Source organism: Frankliniella occidentalis, unplaced genomic scaffold, assembly GCF_000697945.3.
Source record: "Frankliniella occidentalis isolate FOCC.00 unplaced genomic scaffold, Focc_3.1 Scaffold49, whole genome shotgun sequence".
Taxonomy (NCBI): domain Eukaryota; kingdom Metazoa; phylum Arthropoda; class Insecta; order Thysanoptera; family Thripidae; genus Frankliniella; species Frankliniella occidentalis.
This window is the reverse complement of record NW_026267179.1, coordinates 1,279,028-1,296,762: the sequence shown is the minus strand read 5'-3', so window position 1 is coordinate 1,296,762 and position 17,735 is coordinate 1,279,028. Positions and strand designations below refer to the sequence as shown.

General features: G+C 50.3%; 3 protein-coding genes across 6 annotated transcripts in view; 1 reads left to right on the top strand and 2 right to left on the bottom strand.

Annotated features, from left to right (window-relative positions):
- The first annotated feature begins 77 nt into the window (after positions 1-77).
- Positions 78-2,417, top strand: LOC113209575 (glucoside xylosyltransferase 1). The gene is made up of 8 exons (XM_026427174.2): positions 78-281; positions 406-562; positions 787-921; positions 1,003-1,195; positions 1,288-1,437; positions 1,533-1,705; positions 1,825-2,011; positions 2,182-2,417. The coding sequence occupies exons 1-7, from the start codon at positions 88-90 to the stop codon at positions 1,966-1,968; spliced, it is 1,146 nt and encodes a 381-aa protein (XP_026282959.1). The 5' UTR covers positions 78-87; the 3' UTR covers positions 1,969-2,011; positions 2,182-2,417.
- On the bottom strand, positions 2,083-5,596 carry LOC113209574 (nitric oxide-associated protein 1). Its single transcript, XM_026427173.2, has 10 exons — positions 4,867-5,596; positions 4,410-4,549; positions 4,078-4,327; positions 3,784-4,002; positions 3,550-3,701; positions 3,336-3,480; positions 3,084-3,232; positions 2,758-2,912; positions 2,443-2,666; positions 2,083-2,355 (listed from the first exon to the last, which is right to left on the bottom strand). Exons 1-10 carry the CDS (start codon positions 5,402-5,404, stop codon positions 2,150-2,152), a joined length of 2,178 nt encoding a protein of 725 aa, XP_026282958.1. The 5' UTR covers positions 5,405-5,596; the 3' UTR covers positions 2,083-2,149.
- Positions 5,597-6,343: 747 nt separating this feature from the next.
- Positions 6,344-17,735, bottom strand: part of LOC113209582 (amphoterin-induced protein 2) — a 160,601-nt gene continuing 149,209 nt past the window's right edge. For all 4 annotated transcript variants that reach the window (XM_052267278.1, XM_052267281.1, XM_052267279.1 and 1 more), the window contains 2 exons: positions 10,456-10,980; positions 6,344-10,350 (listed from right to left, as the gene is read on the bottom strand). In XM_052267278.1, the coding sequence (XP_052123238.1) occupies positions 8,224-10,350; positions 10,456-10,668 (2,340 nt within the window). In that variant the 5' untranslated portion in view covers positions 10,669-10,980 and the 3' untranslated portion in view covers positions 6,344-8,223. The remainder of the gene's footprint in view (positions 10,351-10,455; positions 10,981-17,735) is intronic.

Sequence of the window (17,735 nt, the reverse complement as noted above, 5' to 3'; positions counted from 1 at the left end):
TGGGGTTTGTGTTGTTTTGACACAGAGGTTGTGAACGATTTAGAGAATGGGAGGGTGGATTTTATAAAGCTTCTAGATGCTGCAAATATGTCATTTAGTTCAAATGCCAACGTTTTATTTTTATGTATCGTTGTGTCGTCAGCTCTTTTCTATTATCTTGGGCTATCATTATTTTCATCCACCATAGCTAAAGTCAGTCATTCCCATTTAAAAAATGAAATACCAAACCACAATATAAGTTTTAATAAAAATGAAATCAAAAGTACACATAGATCTGAGACGTAAGTATTTTAATTTACCCTTGTAATTTTTTTGGTTCTCTACCATCGTCAGTTTTTGAAGTCTCTCTCTCTCGACCCTCTCCTTTATCAAGAACAATATGATTAATGCCAATGCTTTTTCCAGAATATCAGAAATTGCTGTTGCGGTTGTTGCCTGTGGAGACCGTTTGGATGAGACTCTGACCATGCTCAAGTCTGCCCTCATATTTACTGAATGGTGGCAGCCACTGAGATTTATTATATTTTCTGATGAAAATTTAACTTCAAGTTTCAAAGAAAAGGTAGGCCAGTAAATCGCTAAATTTGGTTAATACACTAATACACTTGGGAACTGTCAAAATTCTCAATTGGACTGACAGTGTGCCAGTTCCTTTTCTGTCTTTCCGTACAAGGAGAGAGAGCAGAAAGGAACTGGACTTGAATTTGGGCACCATGTTAATATTTTGGTATCAGTTTTGCACCCCTGCCCCTGTCAGACCTAATATAAACATGTATTTTTTCCCAGCTTACTGAATGGAAATCACTGACAAATAATTCATTGGAATTTGAACTGCATCCAATTACATTTCCACAAAAAGGCAAGGCTGAAGAATGGAGGAAACTGTTCAAGCCGTGTGCTTCACAACGACTCTTTTTGCCTGTAAGATACATCAGCCTTGATTGCTATTAATTTTTTTTTATTGAGACATAGTGACTAAATGTATGTTCCATTGAATTTCAGGGAATTTTGAGCAAAACAGACTCTATTTTATATGTTGATACTGATACATTATTCCTATCTCCTCTTAAAAATATATGGAATCACTTTAGCGCAATGAACACATCTCAGATGGCAGCCCTTGCATTTGAACATGAAGACCCTAACACAGGGTGGTACAACAGATTTGCCCACCATCCATTTTATGGGCCATATGGTAACTTTAAAATTAAAATCTAATACCAATAACATACGTAAAAACATGAAACACCTTTAGTTATGATTTTCTTTGTCACTCTTATTTTGTAGGCGTCAATTCTGGTGTCATGCTTATGAATCTCACAAGGATGCGTGAATTTCATTGGGAGGATTATGTCATTCCAGTTTACAAAGAATTTAAGCTAAAAATTACCTGGGGTGACCAGGATATAATCAACATAATTTTCCACTACTACCCTCGTATGTATTGTGGATTGTACTTTTTTTTAAAAATAGGAGATTTGATTCCCCTGACGTAAATGTTGTTCTTTTTTTTTTTTTTTTTTCTATTCCAGATAAGCTGTACATTTACCCTTGCAGATTTAATTATAGATCTGATCATTGTATGTATATGAGTGTATGTTCAAGTGCAGAAAAAGAAGGTGTCGCTGTTCTGCATGGTTCCCGTGGAACATTTCATTCAGAAAAGCAGCCTGCATTTAGGGCTGTATACCGTGCTTTTGAAGAGGTATATATCACATATGAAGCAGAAAAAAAGTTTATCTCCTTATTCTAATCACTTATTTAAAAATATCTGTATGAATTAATATAATGCTTTGACATGATATACATGTTTGAATGTTCCAGTATCAATTAGGCACAGACCTGATCCAGCATCTGTTAAAGCCCATCAAAGCATATTTAGAAGAAACAGTACATACACACTGTGGACAGATCCATTCCATTTTTACCAAAGCTATGGACAAATACCTTCCTCAAATTACTTCATGAACTAAACATGGAAACACTTCAAATGGCTGTGTGCCATTCTTAGGTAAAGTACATTAAAAATACTTTCTTTGGCTTCCAAGTCTTTTAATTGTAGAATTTTGGGTAACTTTCAAATTACTCTTTTGTTTGCTTTATTTTGCATAATTATTGAGTGGTAGCAGTGGTGGTTATGAACAAAGACTTATAGAACTTCCTCAACTAATTCTGTCACAGATGAACCATCTGCTCGCTTATTATGATATGTTGGAGTGTGATCAATTCTTTTTCCTCTGAAGTTGATTGCAAATGGAAGCAAGGATGGCTGTCTCAAGTGAATTCCACGGGCATATGGAGTCCACACTTTAAAACACATTTCCATATATTCAGCTGCAGAGATGGAAACCCAACCTGTAGATAATTAAAACAGAAAATGTATTATATTTTTACATTAAAACTTCTATATTACCGTATATCATGTCTTTTCTCTGAAAGTACCTGCTGAAGAAAGGACAATATCAGCACAACTCTCTTTCCATCCAGATCCCTTAATATTAATTAGCTCATCACTTGCTTGAAGTCCTGGCCAGTCAGCAAGCCTTTTTGAGCCTCCACAGGGTACAGCCATTAGTTCAGATCCCAGGAATTTCGTGTATACATCTTCTGCCTCGTGTGTTTGGACAATAGAAACAGGAAGAGCGCTTGAGGAAAAAACTACAATTCTGAAAAAAAGGATGGAAAAAATGTCATATGAAGTATGATGGTGTACTCATGTAGTTGTAACATTTCAGTAAATACAGTATGGAAATATACCTTGCTGAATTGTCATTAGTAGCACTTAGCAAATCTATGCGGCCCAAGCCTGCCAGAAAAACACTTCTTCCAGGCTTCAGTATAAAAAAGCGGGGAACTATAGGTGTCTTTGGTAATGTTTTCTGTAGCTCTTCTGTAGTGAGAATATTTAATATCTAGACCAAACAAAAAATAATGACGTAAGTTCATGATTGGTTGTTTCTGTGAACGCACCGGTGTAGGCCCCTGGCGTAAGGCGCCATGGCCTCTGTGGGTAGGCAAACCCACCCAATCCCGACGCATACAACGAAACACATAGTGAGGAGTAGATTAGTACGAAAGTATACCTGATCTGGATGCATCACACCAGGGGTGTCAAAACACCAACGTCCAGCCACAAAATCTTTGGAGTTTTCATTATACTGAGCCTTTCTTACATCTAGTGGAAGCGCTCTATTTTCCAGATCATGTTTTATGAAAGTTCTACCAACATGCTCTGAAGGGATATAAAAAGAATCACTGAACATGTTAAATTTTATCATAGATGCATACTCATGAGGCTTTTCATGAATAAAAGTGCGTGTATGATGCAAACTCACGGATAAGAGATGGTAAGTTATACATTCTATTTCGTTTCAGTTGTTCCTTCTGGAGAGATCTCTCTTGTTTTTGTAGGCTTGCTTCAGAACTAAGCCTTTTTTTCCTTTCAGCCAACCTCCATCCCTCGGGTCTTAAGATAGGGAACTTTAAACAGAATAAGATTGGTTATTGAAAATGCTGTGAGGTACACTTGAAGTTAAATTTATTACAAACCTTGAGTAAGTTGAGGGTTGTTCCAGGCCAAATTGATGTTGTTGCTCTCTGAACAACATCAATAGCTAGAGTTTTGCAGAAGTCTGATTGTAACAATTGGTTAAATAGGGAGGATTTTCCAACATTTGTACAACCAATCAAGTATACATCACCTTTTAGAAAAATTTGTTAGAGCAAAAATTCCAAGAACAGAGAGTTACTTTTTTAAAAGTTAGAACTTATGTTGGAACTTACTCTTATACTCCCATAATTGATGCATTTGTGTTATAAGATCTTCCACTCCAAACCCTGTCTGTGCACTGATGAGAGCCACATGCTTGATATTTGCCTTGGCAATACCCATCTTTTCAACATATGCTTGCAGTGTATTTTTGATATGTTTAAGGTACCCATCGTGGTCTCCAGGAATCAAATCAACTTTATTCCCAACAACTATGACTGGCCTTTTTTCACCTAAAATAATACGGCACATTAGATAAAATAGTAATCTAAATATGAAATTGTTAAATTACAACTATGAAGTCTCACCAATAATTCCCATTATTTCAGGCCAGATGCTACACGGGAAATCCAGTAGATCAACTAGTAGAACTGCAATTGCACGCTCGTTTTTAATACGGGAGATAATTTTTGGATAATCCTCCGGTGTAACATTGACATCAAGGGCAATATTGAATTTCTTCAAAAAATGGCATCTTTGGCATATCATAGACTTTAAATCTGTAACTTTTCTTTTGCCAAACAGTTCTTTAGGAAGATAGCCAGGAATAGAATGATCCTTTAAAATAAAAATAATTGATGGATAAGTAGTTTTTAATTACGAAAATAATTGACCATGTATTTCTCATCAGATTACCTACTTGACAGTGCAGTAAAGCACCACACCCGCCACAAGGAATCTTGCTAACAGGTTCATTTGGATCAGATGTTCCAAAATACGAATTTCTTCCATCCAATGACTTTTCATCATAGAATTCATAATCACTCATCCACAGACTCACTGAAACAAAGAGAGACCTCAGTTCATAATGCCCGTTCTACAATCAGCCATAAGTCGTAAACCGTAAGGCCATTTGTTGAGCGCAGTGTTAGTAAAATGCACAACTGCCAACAGGTGTGTTACAGCTTACAACTTGTCTTACAACATTGACAACATTTGGGAGCAGAAAACTGTTTTGAAACAGTCTGTAGCATCCGAACCAAAAATCCAAAAATTTGTTAACACATGTTACAACAGCCCTTATGGCTTATTGTACACCAGTCGTCAACTATTTCTACTGTTCAATTAAAACGAGTTTGAGTATTGAAAAAGCATACCTCTCTTTTTCTTTCTCTCTAATTCTTGCCGTCTCCTATTGGGCCTTTTTCTTGAATTATCATTGATTGAGGAGTTTGCCAATTGATTGTCACTTAATGAATTTTCAATAGAATATGGGTACTGTGGTTCCATCTCATCCGCAATCACAGGCTTTTCAGTTTCATTTTCTATTTTTTGTACAGGATCATCGAGAAGTTTGAGTGTGAGGGGACGGGAAGTTCTTCCTTCCCCAGCCAACATTTTCTCAAAATACTCTCTTTTTTTCCTATTCTCAATACTTTTTCTAACAACAAACGGTAGAGTGGGATCATTTTCCCAAAGAAAGGTGTTAAATATTCTTTTTTTGAGATCAGCATCCACCCTAGCAATGTCGGCTTTGACGTCAGAATCAACACTTTCATTTAAACTGCTCAAGCAGAGTGTATTTTTACTCAAGTAACATCTACTTGCCGTATCTATTTGGTTTATTTTGCGAAGAAGCAAACTTTTAGCATATGATCTCCCCACGCCGTACAGGAACTTTGAATTATAGTACATTTTACAGTATTTATAAAATGATATTATTTCTGAAAGCTATCCTTGCACAAAATGAAGTTAACACATTCTAATTTGAAGTTGAATGTTGCCTAATTTATTTCTCAAACTAGAAATTGAATCGTTCAAATATGAGTGAAAGATAGGGTTAGAGCAAACCAAACCACAACCACAAACAAAACAAATATATGCTGCTGATGTTATTCTCATACCAGTTAGAGAAGTATTGAATTTCTCATATCAAACAAAACATTGTGGGCAGCGCCAAGTAGAGGGAACATTCAAAAATGAAAAGCTGAGACACTAGGAAGGACCTTTTGGAAAGTCTAGTGGCTCCGCCATCAAATATTCTAGTTCTAGTTCTAGTCTCTCGTGGTAAGTTCAGCCTAGCGAGGATCACTAATCCTCGCTAGGTTCAGCCATTTTCCAGCTTTCATGGCTTTACTCCATGATTTGACTTCCACTCAGTGCACACCCGTTTCTGCAGTGAGGTCAGCCTGTAGCCGTGGGACTCGAAGGCCAATGTAAAAATATATATGCTCCTGAGCTGTGGCTTGTGTTGGTATGGTACGGTACGCCGGCGTTGAGAGCGCCCGCAACGTACTGGGTAGGCCAACCCGGCAGGCAGCTACGTGGAGCCGTCGGCCTGCTCTGCGAGTGTCCGCTAGTACGCCCTATCGTTTCGGCCCATTAAGCACGGCTACAGGCTCCACGCCCCGCAAAATGTAACTAAATGCAATCTCGCTTAAAAGCACACCACTATAGGCGCTGGGCCGCGTCCCTGAATAATGCAAGGGGTGGGGTGTGTGTCCTGGTTCTAGTCTTGGTTTGACCCCCAGTGCCTCCTCAAGTGACCAAGTGTGGGCCACGACCACGAATGTGAGAAAAGCTGTGTTATGTGTCGGTTTTCATTTGGTGGTTGAAGGCACCAGAACACAATGGTGTATTTCTGAAATTTGTTTTAATGCAAATTTACATCTGTTCTATGTACACTTAATTATTTATAAGATCACACTAATCACGTTTTAACAGGATTCTTTTGGTGTTTATATAAAACTCTTACAAATTGTAATGATAACTGATACAAAAATAACATAAAACGTGTAGAGGAGGCGAGTGTGACGTATGCCTTAGAATTTTCAAACTGACACATGACGCCCAGTCTTCTACACAATCAACCTGGCATTCGTACGCGACAGTGGATTAGCGGCCGGCTACTACTACTGGTGTTGGAGAAAGGAAGCAAACTATTATGATGCCTTTTACAAGATTTTTAAAAAATTAATCAAATTAACACATAATTGCAGGATAGTACGGAACAAAAGGGATCGTCCAGAAAGTACGTCCGTTTTTCTCGGATTCCTTCGACAAAAAACGGGAGCTCGGCGCCTGCGAGCCTCGGGGTAGGCCACCCTGCAGTACACGCCTGCACTGCAGGCAGGATGTTGCCTACCCAGCAGGCGCCCTTGCCTTGGCTGAACTTGGAAGGTTCGAAACGGCGATTGACGAACGTACTTTCTGGATGATCCCAAAGGTAACATAACTGCTACTCACAGAGATAAAAAGGACTTTCTGAAAAATGAAATAGTAATACTCTGTTACAGTCATCATCTTCTTACATGTGCCATGCGGTTGTCTGGATGAGATTGTGTGCATACTGATTGAAAGCACGGATGAAAGAAAATTTGTGATTGTTGCTGACAAATAGTGAACAGTTTAGCTTGGAGCCAAAAACAAAAATTAGGAGTGGAAAATGTATTTTTTAAATTTTTGAAACATTGTAAGCCATAATTTCTGTTTGCTTGAATTCTGATAATACATGTTGGAAATAATAATAAAAGAATTTTGATTTCCAGTCATATAGCATGACAAATAAGGCTGTAGAAGCATTTTTTTCACTAAATGCAATGCAGGTTGAATTGCTGGTATACATGGTCAACATCAAAGGTAATATGGTTAAATTTTAAAACAGTGTTGGGATAGTAGCTAAAGATAGTCCCCTTGCAGTACTCAAAAGTGATTGTTGCAAATAATGGAGTTCCTAAAATTTTCCAGAGCCATACATTCTCACGGGATATAGCCTTGGGTAAATTTTCATTAACAAAAGTCTGAAGATAATGCAGCTTCCGGCCTTCATGCCAGAAATACACCTTTAAAAGGCACTCATGTTCAGACTTCCAGCGTTTTGATTTCGTCTGAATTCTGATTGACATTGGCTAAATGTAACAATATCAATGTCAGCCTCTCTACCAAAGATGCTAATAAATGATTAACAGAACCACCTTCAAAACGTTTAACTTTGACAACCCAATCAGACACACACTCAGTCACAATTTCAGAAAATTCAAACACCATTTATCCAGGACAATATAGTTTTTCTTTTCAAATATCTCGTATAAAAAAGGATAGGTAAATTTGCACATTTTGACATTTCTAACATACCAGTCTTTCTCGCTTCCACACATACTAGGACGCAGAAGCACACAAAGACCCTTACGCACACACATTCATACACACTTGAGTAACAAATGTACCCGGCGGTGAGCCTCTCGCGTTAAGGCACAGCAACGTCACAGCCGCCCTCTGCGGAGAAAACAAAAGCGACCAGGTACACATTTGTTCTGCCATTCACAACGTCCTCGCGTCACTGAGCATTGAGCTTGGCGCACATCACGTGCAGGGGGTAGTTTACATTGGGAGGGGAAGAGTCTGTCGGGCTGGGCTGCCTACTTTCCAGGCGCAGGCGGCGGCCTCCCTTTGCCGGCCGCGGGCCTGCCGGCGGCGGGGCAGGTGCAGGCGGCTCCCGCCGCCCGCTGCTTGCGTCACATGTCCGCGTCCACGCCCTCGCCCTCGTAGCCCTCGTCGGGGCTCTCGGTGAGGGTGCAGGGCAGGCCGGCCAGGGTGGGCTTGGTGAAGGCCGCCGACGACGACGCCGTCTCCTCGCCGGTCTGCGCCGCCACGCTGCAGCGCACGGGCTGCTGCTGGCAGTGCTGGCTGGCACAGCAAGGCACGCCCAAAGGCACGCCGGCCGACGTGGACGCGGCCGACGGGAAGGGGGACGGGGACGGAAGGGGTGCGTCGCTCTTGTACGCCTGCGGTGGCGACGGCAGGATCGACTCCTCGGGCACGGTGGGCTGCGCGCCGGCCGGGTACAGCGTGGCCCCGGGCGACACGGGCACGGGAGCGGCCGACGTGGGGTAGCCGTCGACCGTGTACCGCACGTCGGGGGGCAAGAAGGGGTCGTACGACGGCGACGGCCTCGGCAGGAACTCGGCGTCGCGCGAGTACCTCCGGACGGCCACCCCGGCGTGCAGCGCCCGCGGTTTGTGCGGCAGTGTGCGGTACATGTTGGGCATGGCCGCAGGGTGCGCGGCGGGGTGCGGCGCGGGGTGCGCCATGGGGTTGGACACGCCCATGGGTTGGCCCATGGGCTGACCCATGGGCTGGTGCACCGACATGCCCGGGTGAGGCAGCGGCAGCTTGGGCAGACCGTAGTCCAGCGGGTAGCCGTCGCCGTCCAAGAAGCGCCCCGCAGATAGGTGCACGTCGGCGGACAGCGGCGTGTGGTACATGTCCACGGGCCCGGCCACCGAGCCGTACGCCGGCCAGACGGACTGCTGCTGCTGCTGCTGCGCCTGCGGCTGCAGCGGCTGTTGCATCGTGCCGGCGGGGACGTCGTCGATGGTGCTGCCCTCCTGGTAGCTGCCCGTCTCCTCGCCGCCATTGAGCCGCCTGTCCTTGCCAACACTCTCCGCGTCATTGATCAGGTCCGGGTTCTGCTCCAGCGGGTAGTCCTGGTAGGCTGCCATGTCGTTGCGGTCGCTGATGAACACGGTGCCGTTCATCTTGACGCCGGCCGAGGCCACGGCCAGCCTCTCGGCGCCCTCCTTCTGCGACGTCTGGCTCTGGTGCAGCGCCACGGCCTTGCCGCTCTCCGCCTTCCGCCGCCGCCGTCGCCGCTTCCGGCACGAGATGATGCAGGCCGTGATGCTGACGCACACGAGCGCGGCCGCGATCACCAGGCCGGCGGCCACGGCCACGAGGTACTCCATCGGGAAGGCGGACGCCTCGGCCTGCGGCTCCTCCCGCACCACCACGCGGATGGTGTAGTTGGCGACCATCTTGCCGGCCTGGTTCTCCGCCTGGCAGACGAACGTGCCGTTATCTTCAGTGTTGGCGTTGAATATGAACAGCTCGCTCTTCTTCTCGACCGTGCCGCCGTCCTCGACAAAGTACAGGAGGCGGACGCCGGGCGCCACCATCGTGTCGTTTTGCAGCACGTTGCCCTGGAAGGTCCAGGACACCTTGGCCTCGGGCGTCGCGTTCACCTTGCACTGCAGCGAGATGTTCTTCCCCTCGGAGATCTCCAGGAAGACGGAGGTCGGGTACACGTCGGGCAGGCAGGCCAGGTCCGACTCGGCCAGGTCGCGGACCGAGCGGCCGCGCAGCCGCGGGGGTCCGCGGCACGTCGGCTCAATGGCGAGCGGCTTCCGGTAGGCGCCGATCCAGCGCCGCAGGTCGACCATGCCGCAGTCGCACTCCCACGGGTTGTTGTGGATGTCCACGCCGTGCAGGGTCTTGGGCAGCACGTTGCCGCCCTGCATGCCGCGCAGCCGGTTGCCGTCCAGCTTGAGCCATTCGAGGCCCTCGAGCCCGGCGAACGCGTCGTCCATGACGGTCTCGATGGCGCAGCCCGTGAGCTCCAGGTTGATGAGGTACGACAGCGGCTGGAAGGCGCGCGCGCCCACCGTCCGGATGGGGTTGCCGCTCAGCGTGAGCCGCATCAGCAGCGGGAAGTCCTTGAAGGCGTGCGACGGCACGGCCGTCAGGTTGTTGTGCGCCAGGTCCAGCTCCACCAGGTTGGTGAGGCCGTGGAAGGCGCGCTCCGCGATGCTGGCCAGCCCGTTGCGCGCCACGTAGATGCGCTGCAGGTTCACGAGCCCAAGCGTCTGGAAGTATAACAAAAACAATTTTAAAGACACAAAAATTTGAAATTTTGCGAAAATTATTTCCATTTTTCAATTTATTCCTGAAAAATTTGAGCAGCTGTGTACCTGGAAGCGCTCGCGTGGCAGCGCGCGGATGCTGTTGCCCGTCAGGTCCAGCACCTGCGTCCCGGCGTCCACGTTCTGCGGCACGTCGTGCAGGTCCTTGGACACGCACAGCGCCGTCTGCTTGCCGTTCTTCCACTTGCACTCGCACGAGGACGGGCAGGCCAGCGAGAGCGACAGGCAGTGCGCCAGCGCCACGGCCAGCAGCCACCGCATGGCTCCCGCCTCCGCCCGGGCCTACCGCCTCAGCCGAGGCCTCAGCCCTCGCGCTTCAGGGGCGGCGCCAGCATGGGCCCAGCACACGGCTCAGCCGCGCCAGCTCAGCCGGCCCCGGACATGGCGAGGACGGGCTCCTCCTGCCCAGGACTCGCCTCGACAGCTAATCGCTTTCCGAACTGCCTCCGGCCCCACTGCTGCTGCTGCTGCTGTTCCGGTCCTCTTTCTTGCGCGTCCCGCAGCCGTCGGGGTGGATGTTTATTTATTGTCTGCCAGTCCACGGCACTGCTGCTGCTGACCACACGGCGCACCCTGCAACACACACAACACACAAAGGGCGTTAGACACAAAAATAAAAACAAAAAATTACGCAGGAAAATAGAGAGGGAGGCAGCGAAAAGAGAAAGGGGAAGGGGGGGGGCGGAAGCAGGGAGGTGTTGTCGTGCCAATTAGGACGCAATCGCACGGCCGTGTTACTGCAGTGTGCCTGCACGAGGATAGGGAGCGGGGCGGCGGAGTTGGGCCGGCGTGGCGAGAGATCTGCAGCAGGAAAAGTGGCGCGCTGGTAGAGGGTCGGGCGGCCGCAGTCAACCTTAAGATTATTCCCGCCGTCAGCGCGCCGTGCCCGTGCAGCCGCCGACCCAGTTAAGATTCCCTCCCTCTGGTCTGCCTTACCGACTCGCGCAGTCTTCCTCCTTCTTTCCCTTGACTTGGCTTTGCTGCCGTTGCTACTGCATCTCATAAAGGCGACAATGTACGCACACGCCTGGCGCGCGGCGCTCGGCAGCCTCGCGATAGGCCGATAGACCAGCGCCGCCCCCGCCGCCCCCGCCGCCCCCGCCGCAGACAGGGGCGGCTGTCCGTCCGCGATGGCGCGGCGCCCCCCGATGCGATCCGGCGCGCTAAGCTGTCCGAGTGCCTGTCTTTACTGCCCATAAAGGCCTCCGCCCGGCGGCCCAGTCCTCTCACTGCAAGCAGCCTCCAGCCTGGCCTGGAGAGGACCAGGAGACTCCAGACCGGCCCAGCCAAACAGGCCCCAGCCTGGCAGCCCAGCCCCCTCTACTGCAAGCAACCAGGCTGAAGAGGAGATGGAGACTCCAGACCGGCCCCGGCCGAACACTCCCCCCTCCCCCCTCCCCCCTCCCGCACCGTGTGTGTTGTCAGGCCGCAGCAGTGCAGTGCGCCCGCCCTATACCGGCTGGCTGGAGTGGCACACGGTGAGTAAAATCACAAAACACAACCGATTAATTGAGGACGGAGACGCCAGGTTTGGTAGGGGGGCACCACTCCAGAAAGTAAATCCGTATCATTCGCCGTTACGAGCCTGCCAAATTTTTAGCAGCCTCTGCAAACTCTCATGAGCGCCTGGTAGGTAGGCAACACATCGACTGCAGGGCATGCGGGTACTGCGGGCTGGCCTACCCCGAGTCTCGCAGGCGCTGACCGACCACCCCTCGGCTAAAAGAACATCTTGGAATTCAAGCAGATTCCTTGAAAACTGCAATGAAAACCAAACAGAGTGCTTGAAATCCAAGATGTCGTGTTTACCGTGTACCGAGCGCGCTGTTATTATTTCTGCTGAGTGACTTTCGCGGTACAGCACAAGCGCCCGGCGAGCAAGCTCGCGGAACGATTGCTTCCCATTACACTGGCGCGTTACTACGGCAGCTTTTGCAACAGCGCACCGGCTGGTGGCGCCAAGCACCCCCTACCCTCACCCCCGCCCACCGCACGCCGCCGCCCTTCGGTTTTACTGTTGTCGTCGTCGTCGACGGACGGCAGCGCTGGCGCGCCGATTTGTGGCCGAGTCTGACGACAGCGACACGGTAACAGAAAGACACCCCCCTCTCCTGGCACCCCCCACGGGCTCGGCAGCGGCGCGGCCACTTGACAAGAACAGCCACCTGTCCAGCTCGACTACTCGGAGCTCGGAATTTTCTTTTTCGCAGACCCCCCCCTCCCTCCCTCCCCCCCTCTCTTCAGCGCGACGTTGGAGCGACCGCGCCGACAGCGCAACACACCCGCCCGGAGCTCCGCTAGCGGCTGGAGGCGGGGCCGGCGGGGTCGGCGCGGCAGGCGTCTCGCTGGGCTAATTAACGGACTGCTATGTCCGGAATTGTGGGAGGCGGGGTGGTAGTGGTGGGGGAGGAGGAGGGGGGAGGCTGTACGCGCGCACGGGCAGGGCACCGACGACTCGCGCGGGTCGGAGCGGGACTCCTGCTGGTCTTGCTGTTGGGATTGTCGAGGAGTAGAGAGCTTTTCGCAGAAGAGGTTCGCCTCCTCCACGTAGCCCCCCCTCCCCTCCCATCCCCTCCAAGAGGTCCGTCCGTCGCCACGCTGGCGGTAGCGTGGTGCGTTCGGGTAGCTAAGACTCTCCACTGTCTGTCCTGCCGGACGAAATGGAGCCCTGCTTCCAGGAAGTCAGACAGCAAGAGCTTCTGGCGAAGTGATACAGGTGAACTGTCAACGGGCTGTCTAAGGAGCAGGAAAGCACATTCGGCCAAAACCACCTGTATACACGGCTTGCTAAAACTTAAGATGCAAATAATTCTTAAATCAGAAGAATTTTTCTGCCCTTCTTTGCCAACAAGTACAATAGCGGAATCGTCCTGCTCTGTCGAATTCGTTTCGGACTCTTGAAACCCAGCAGACTGTTGTGGTCCTGTTGCTTCCCGCCCTGCAGCAGCAGGTCTAAGTGGGACCCTAGCTCAACACTAATGGGGCCGCTCTCGCCCCGTCCGAAGCCGCGCCAGCCGCCGCTGGCCTGCCTGACGGTCTCCCTGACGGCCTCCGGGCCCTCGTCCCGCCCAGCGTGTCTCCCCGTCGTGCTGGTTCGGAATGCAGTCCCTACGTGCCGTGGTGGGGCGGGGCGAGTTGGGGCGGGGCAGGACGCTCGCTGGGTAGCGGCACGAGGCTATCAGAGGGCGTGGCGGCGAGCAGTGGCCCTCGTGGATCCAGCTCCGGACGACAAAGGAAACGAGTAAATAAAAAACCAACGAGGAAAAGTGGCGCGGCGGAATCGCTTTTTCACCGCGCGCCATTCCGCCATTCGCATCCCCCCTCTCCCCGAGGATCGTTCATGTCCGCGTAGGCGCGAGCTATGGGGGATGGACTGCAACTTGTAGAATTAATTGCTTTTGGCGTCTGATTATTTCTTGATAGGCCGCCCCCTTCCCACCACGCTGCTCCTTTCCCTACTGCCTGCTCGCGCCCGAGGGGAGGGAGAGTGAGTGGCGGGGCATTTGTTGATTACTCTCGGGATCAGAACGATGATGAGGCCACGGTCCAACTGATAGATATATTAAACTCTTTCGCACTCTCCCCTTGCCCTGCTGGCCGCGTTCCCCTTTTTTCACCTTATTTATCCTGCTGTGTGCGATCGATTTTCATTAGGGCCGCTGTAGCCCCGGCTGTAGCCGTGTGCCCTTCAATCCAGCCCCCGCTTTGTCCCCGACAAGGCAGGCGGGCAATGAATTGAATGCTGCGAGAGAAACGCATCGAAAGGTGGAAAAAGAGGAACGCGATGAAACAAACGCCCCTCCACCCCTTTATCCCGCTGCTCCTACAGCACTCACCTGGTGGCAAACAACAAAAGAAAGGAGGGGGAGAGACGAAAGTTAATCCGAGAACGAAAGACGAAAAATAATGCCTTGGTGCAATTTTTTGGAGAGCAACTGTAGCTCGTACTGATCAGCACAAACAAGGCTGTATCAACATTTTAAATCAAGAAAACAAAAACAAAACAAAATCTAAATCAAGAATCTATCTTGAAAGCAGATGATACCAATTTAATACTATAGTATACCTGCGTTTTAATATTTCTAGTTTGATTTTTATTTGTGGTGGTTTTGCATCATTTTTTAAATGTTTCACTCGTTTATCGTCTTTGACAGGCATTATTAATAAAGGGGAGGGAGGGGGAAGCGTACCGGGTGTGGCAGTCGCGGCTGTGGGACCCTAGTATTGTTGAGCAGGGGCCTGCCGCGACCGACGCGACACTCGGGCGCTCGGGCACTCACTCACTCACTCACTCACTCGGCCCCCCAGCGCCAAATAAATTGTTTTCTGGTCTGCCCTTATGGTTCTCTGTACTCATCGAGAGTAAAAGCTAGCTGACACCTTAAAGTTACTTATATATTCTTTATGTTTAGTCAAAATGTTTGTAAGGTATCATCTGCTATAAACCAATTAAAGGGCGGAGAGTATCAGGTGGATTCAGAGTTCTCTAAAAGTGAGCTCGATTTTCACGCCAGACGTGATTTTTACGCCCAGCGTGATGAAAGTCGGTTCCTGATTGGCTGCGTGAGTGAAGCTTACGGAGCGTGAAAATCACGCCTGGCGTGAGAATCACGCTTTCATTTCGTGAACTCAGTATCCACACTTACGTAGCGCATAACATTTTTTTATCGTTTGCTACTTTATTTGTAAAAGTAGAGTGGTATGTGTTACAATTTTCTTCCTTTGCTCCCCCTTTTCCCGAGTACTGGGTGTGCGACGCCCTAGCGCGGGCTTAGGCGCGACGGGCACTGCATCGCCGGGACAATCCCCGTCGCAGGAGAAGGGTGAAATAAATGCCACTACACCACGGGAGGGCTATACGACCGAGACGCTTGAGGTCCCGGAGACTAGCTTGGAAGAGGAGGGGAGGAGGGGTTGAAGCACCGGGCAGTTTGTTTACTCTTATCCGTGATTCGTCTCTCTCGCGGCCCCAGCGCTGCAGGCTGCAGCACCCGACTTAACCTCCAGCAACAAGGGGTAAGGGGCAGCGAGGGCCTGTCCTGTCCGGTATCTCAGCGACGAGAGAGGGGGAGAGAGAGAGAGAAAGGGAGAGAAAGAGAGGCAGAGAGGGGGAGAGAGAGAGAAAGAGAGAAAGAGAGAGACAGACAGAGAGTAGGAACTAGCTTTTGGCCTTGGCCAAGAGAACGAAGTCGCCTCTCTCGCAGTCGCAGTACAGTAGTGCGCACGGTAGTGGGTCACAACCTCCTCCTCCCAAAGTCTCCAGCAGGAGGTCTCTAAGGCCACTCTCTGCACCCTCTGCCTCACCCCTTCCCACGTGACACAGCCCCGCCCCGCTACGCACCGGGCCGCCACGCTAGCCGGCCCACCCGGCCCCGTCGGCCCGTCCCCGCGCAGCTTATAATGAAGTCTTCAATAAGTAATGGTCCTTCTAAATTGGTCTCCGAAATGAGCTTGCGTGCGCGATGCGCCCAGATGGCGCCCTGCTCCTCCTCCTGCCCGCCCTGTCCTGGCGCGGTGATAGACGGTGGAGGCCAAGTTGAGGAGTGGCGGGGCGGGCGACCCCCTCCGCCCTCCCCCTGCACCGGTATTTAAAGAGCTCCGCCCGCGTTGTTTTCGCTAAGCAGAGGAAAGAGTGGCACCCCCCCCCCTCGGCTGATGAACTCGGTGACGATCAGCCGAGGGATCAGGCGGGATGGATGGATAGTCATCTCATCTACTTTAGAGGAGGGGGTCGGCGGCGACGGACCAAAAGAAAACAAAGAAGGGGAAAAAAGTCGGGTGAGTGAGGGTAATAGACAAACATGCCGCCCTTATACTTTGACGGCGGTTGTGCCGTGCACATTATTTTCCACGCATTTTCGTTGCAAGTAGCTTCCAGCTGACGTGGTAAAAGTGCAGTAAAAGTTTTACAGTGCAACAGGAAAAGTGAGTTTTATTAAAATAGAGAGTCGCCAGTGAAATTATAATTGCAATTAAATTACTTCGGCCTGCAATATGTTGGAGAATCTGTGCTCCACCACGCCTTAACGCCACGTCAATTACTGAGACGCATTCGACTGCATTTCCGCCCTCAAAAACTCTCTACCAGAGTCGGGGAACTGTGCCGGTTCGCCTGCGACTCTCTTCTCCTCTTTGCAAAACTGTTGATTACGTCATTCTCCCCCTCCTTTAACTAAAAACGTACAAAAACAAAACAAAATAACGCAATAACCTTTTGATGCGGACACAGATGTGACATTGTGACAACTGGGGGAAATTGCAACACAGGGGGCTAAATCCAGCTCCACGATATATTCCGCGCTGCGAGCGAGTGAACTACTTCCCCGCGAGCAGCAAAACAGACCAAAACAGCTGCTTTGAAAGCGGTCCCAGCAGCTCGGCAGCTACCACCGCTGCACCGCGCAGCTGCGCCAGCACCGGCCGAGCCGAGAGGTAAGTGCACCAGCGCATAAAGCAACAAACGGCAAGCTAAACCAAAAAAGGAGCAGGCGAGAACGAGTATATTTCACCGGCCGCAAACCCTTTTCCACGCTGCGGAAACGAGGGCTGCGGTTTAATTTTTGTTTCTGTCTTTGTTCTGTTGTGGCTCTAGCTGTGATTTTTGTTCCCTTTTTCATCATTCTCTCTTCCTTTCCTTGTGCCTTGCTCTTTCTATTACCTCTCCGCCCCTCTTCCGCGTTTCAATGTTGTCGCCTGGTCGCACCTCGGGTTGTGCGTTGGGTCGTTCCCCAGGTCATGCGTCAACCCTCAGGTCGAGCCTTGGGTCGTACTTCGGGTAGCGCCTCAGGTTGAGCCGTCGAGCGTTGGGTCGTACCTCGTGTCGTGCCTCGAGTCGTGCCTCGGGTCGTGCTGTGCAGTCTCTGCGACAGTCCGCTCCGCAGGTGCACGGGATGTATCACTCTCTTCGGGTCGCCGGGCCATGGCTTACACTCGCTAACTTCTGCAGGACGCATGCATCCTCCCCTCCCCTTCCGCCCGCCTGCCCCCGTGCCCTTCGGGACGTTAGGTGCGGGCGAGGTGCGCCGGCTGGCGCAGCAGCCTGGCTCCGCCTTGCGGTGCCCCGGTCCCGTTCCTGGGCACGGCCGCGCAGTGCCTCCGCGCGCTAACTGTGCTTTGACCAGTGAAGCGTGTGCTTTGGCCCACAGAGGGAGCGAAAATTACAGCCTCAGGAGCGAGCGAGCGAGAGAGTGCAAGAGAGAGAGAGAGAGAACGGCAAAACCCATTTCATAGAGAGGCCCGCACCACCCGCCGCTCAGCGGCAGCGCGCGCGGCTCGGACAAAAAGCCCCTCCCCCACCCCTTCCGCTTTCCGTGCCTGCAGCTCCCCCC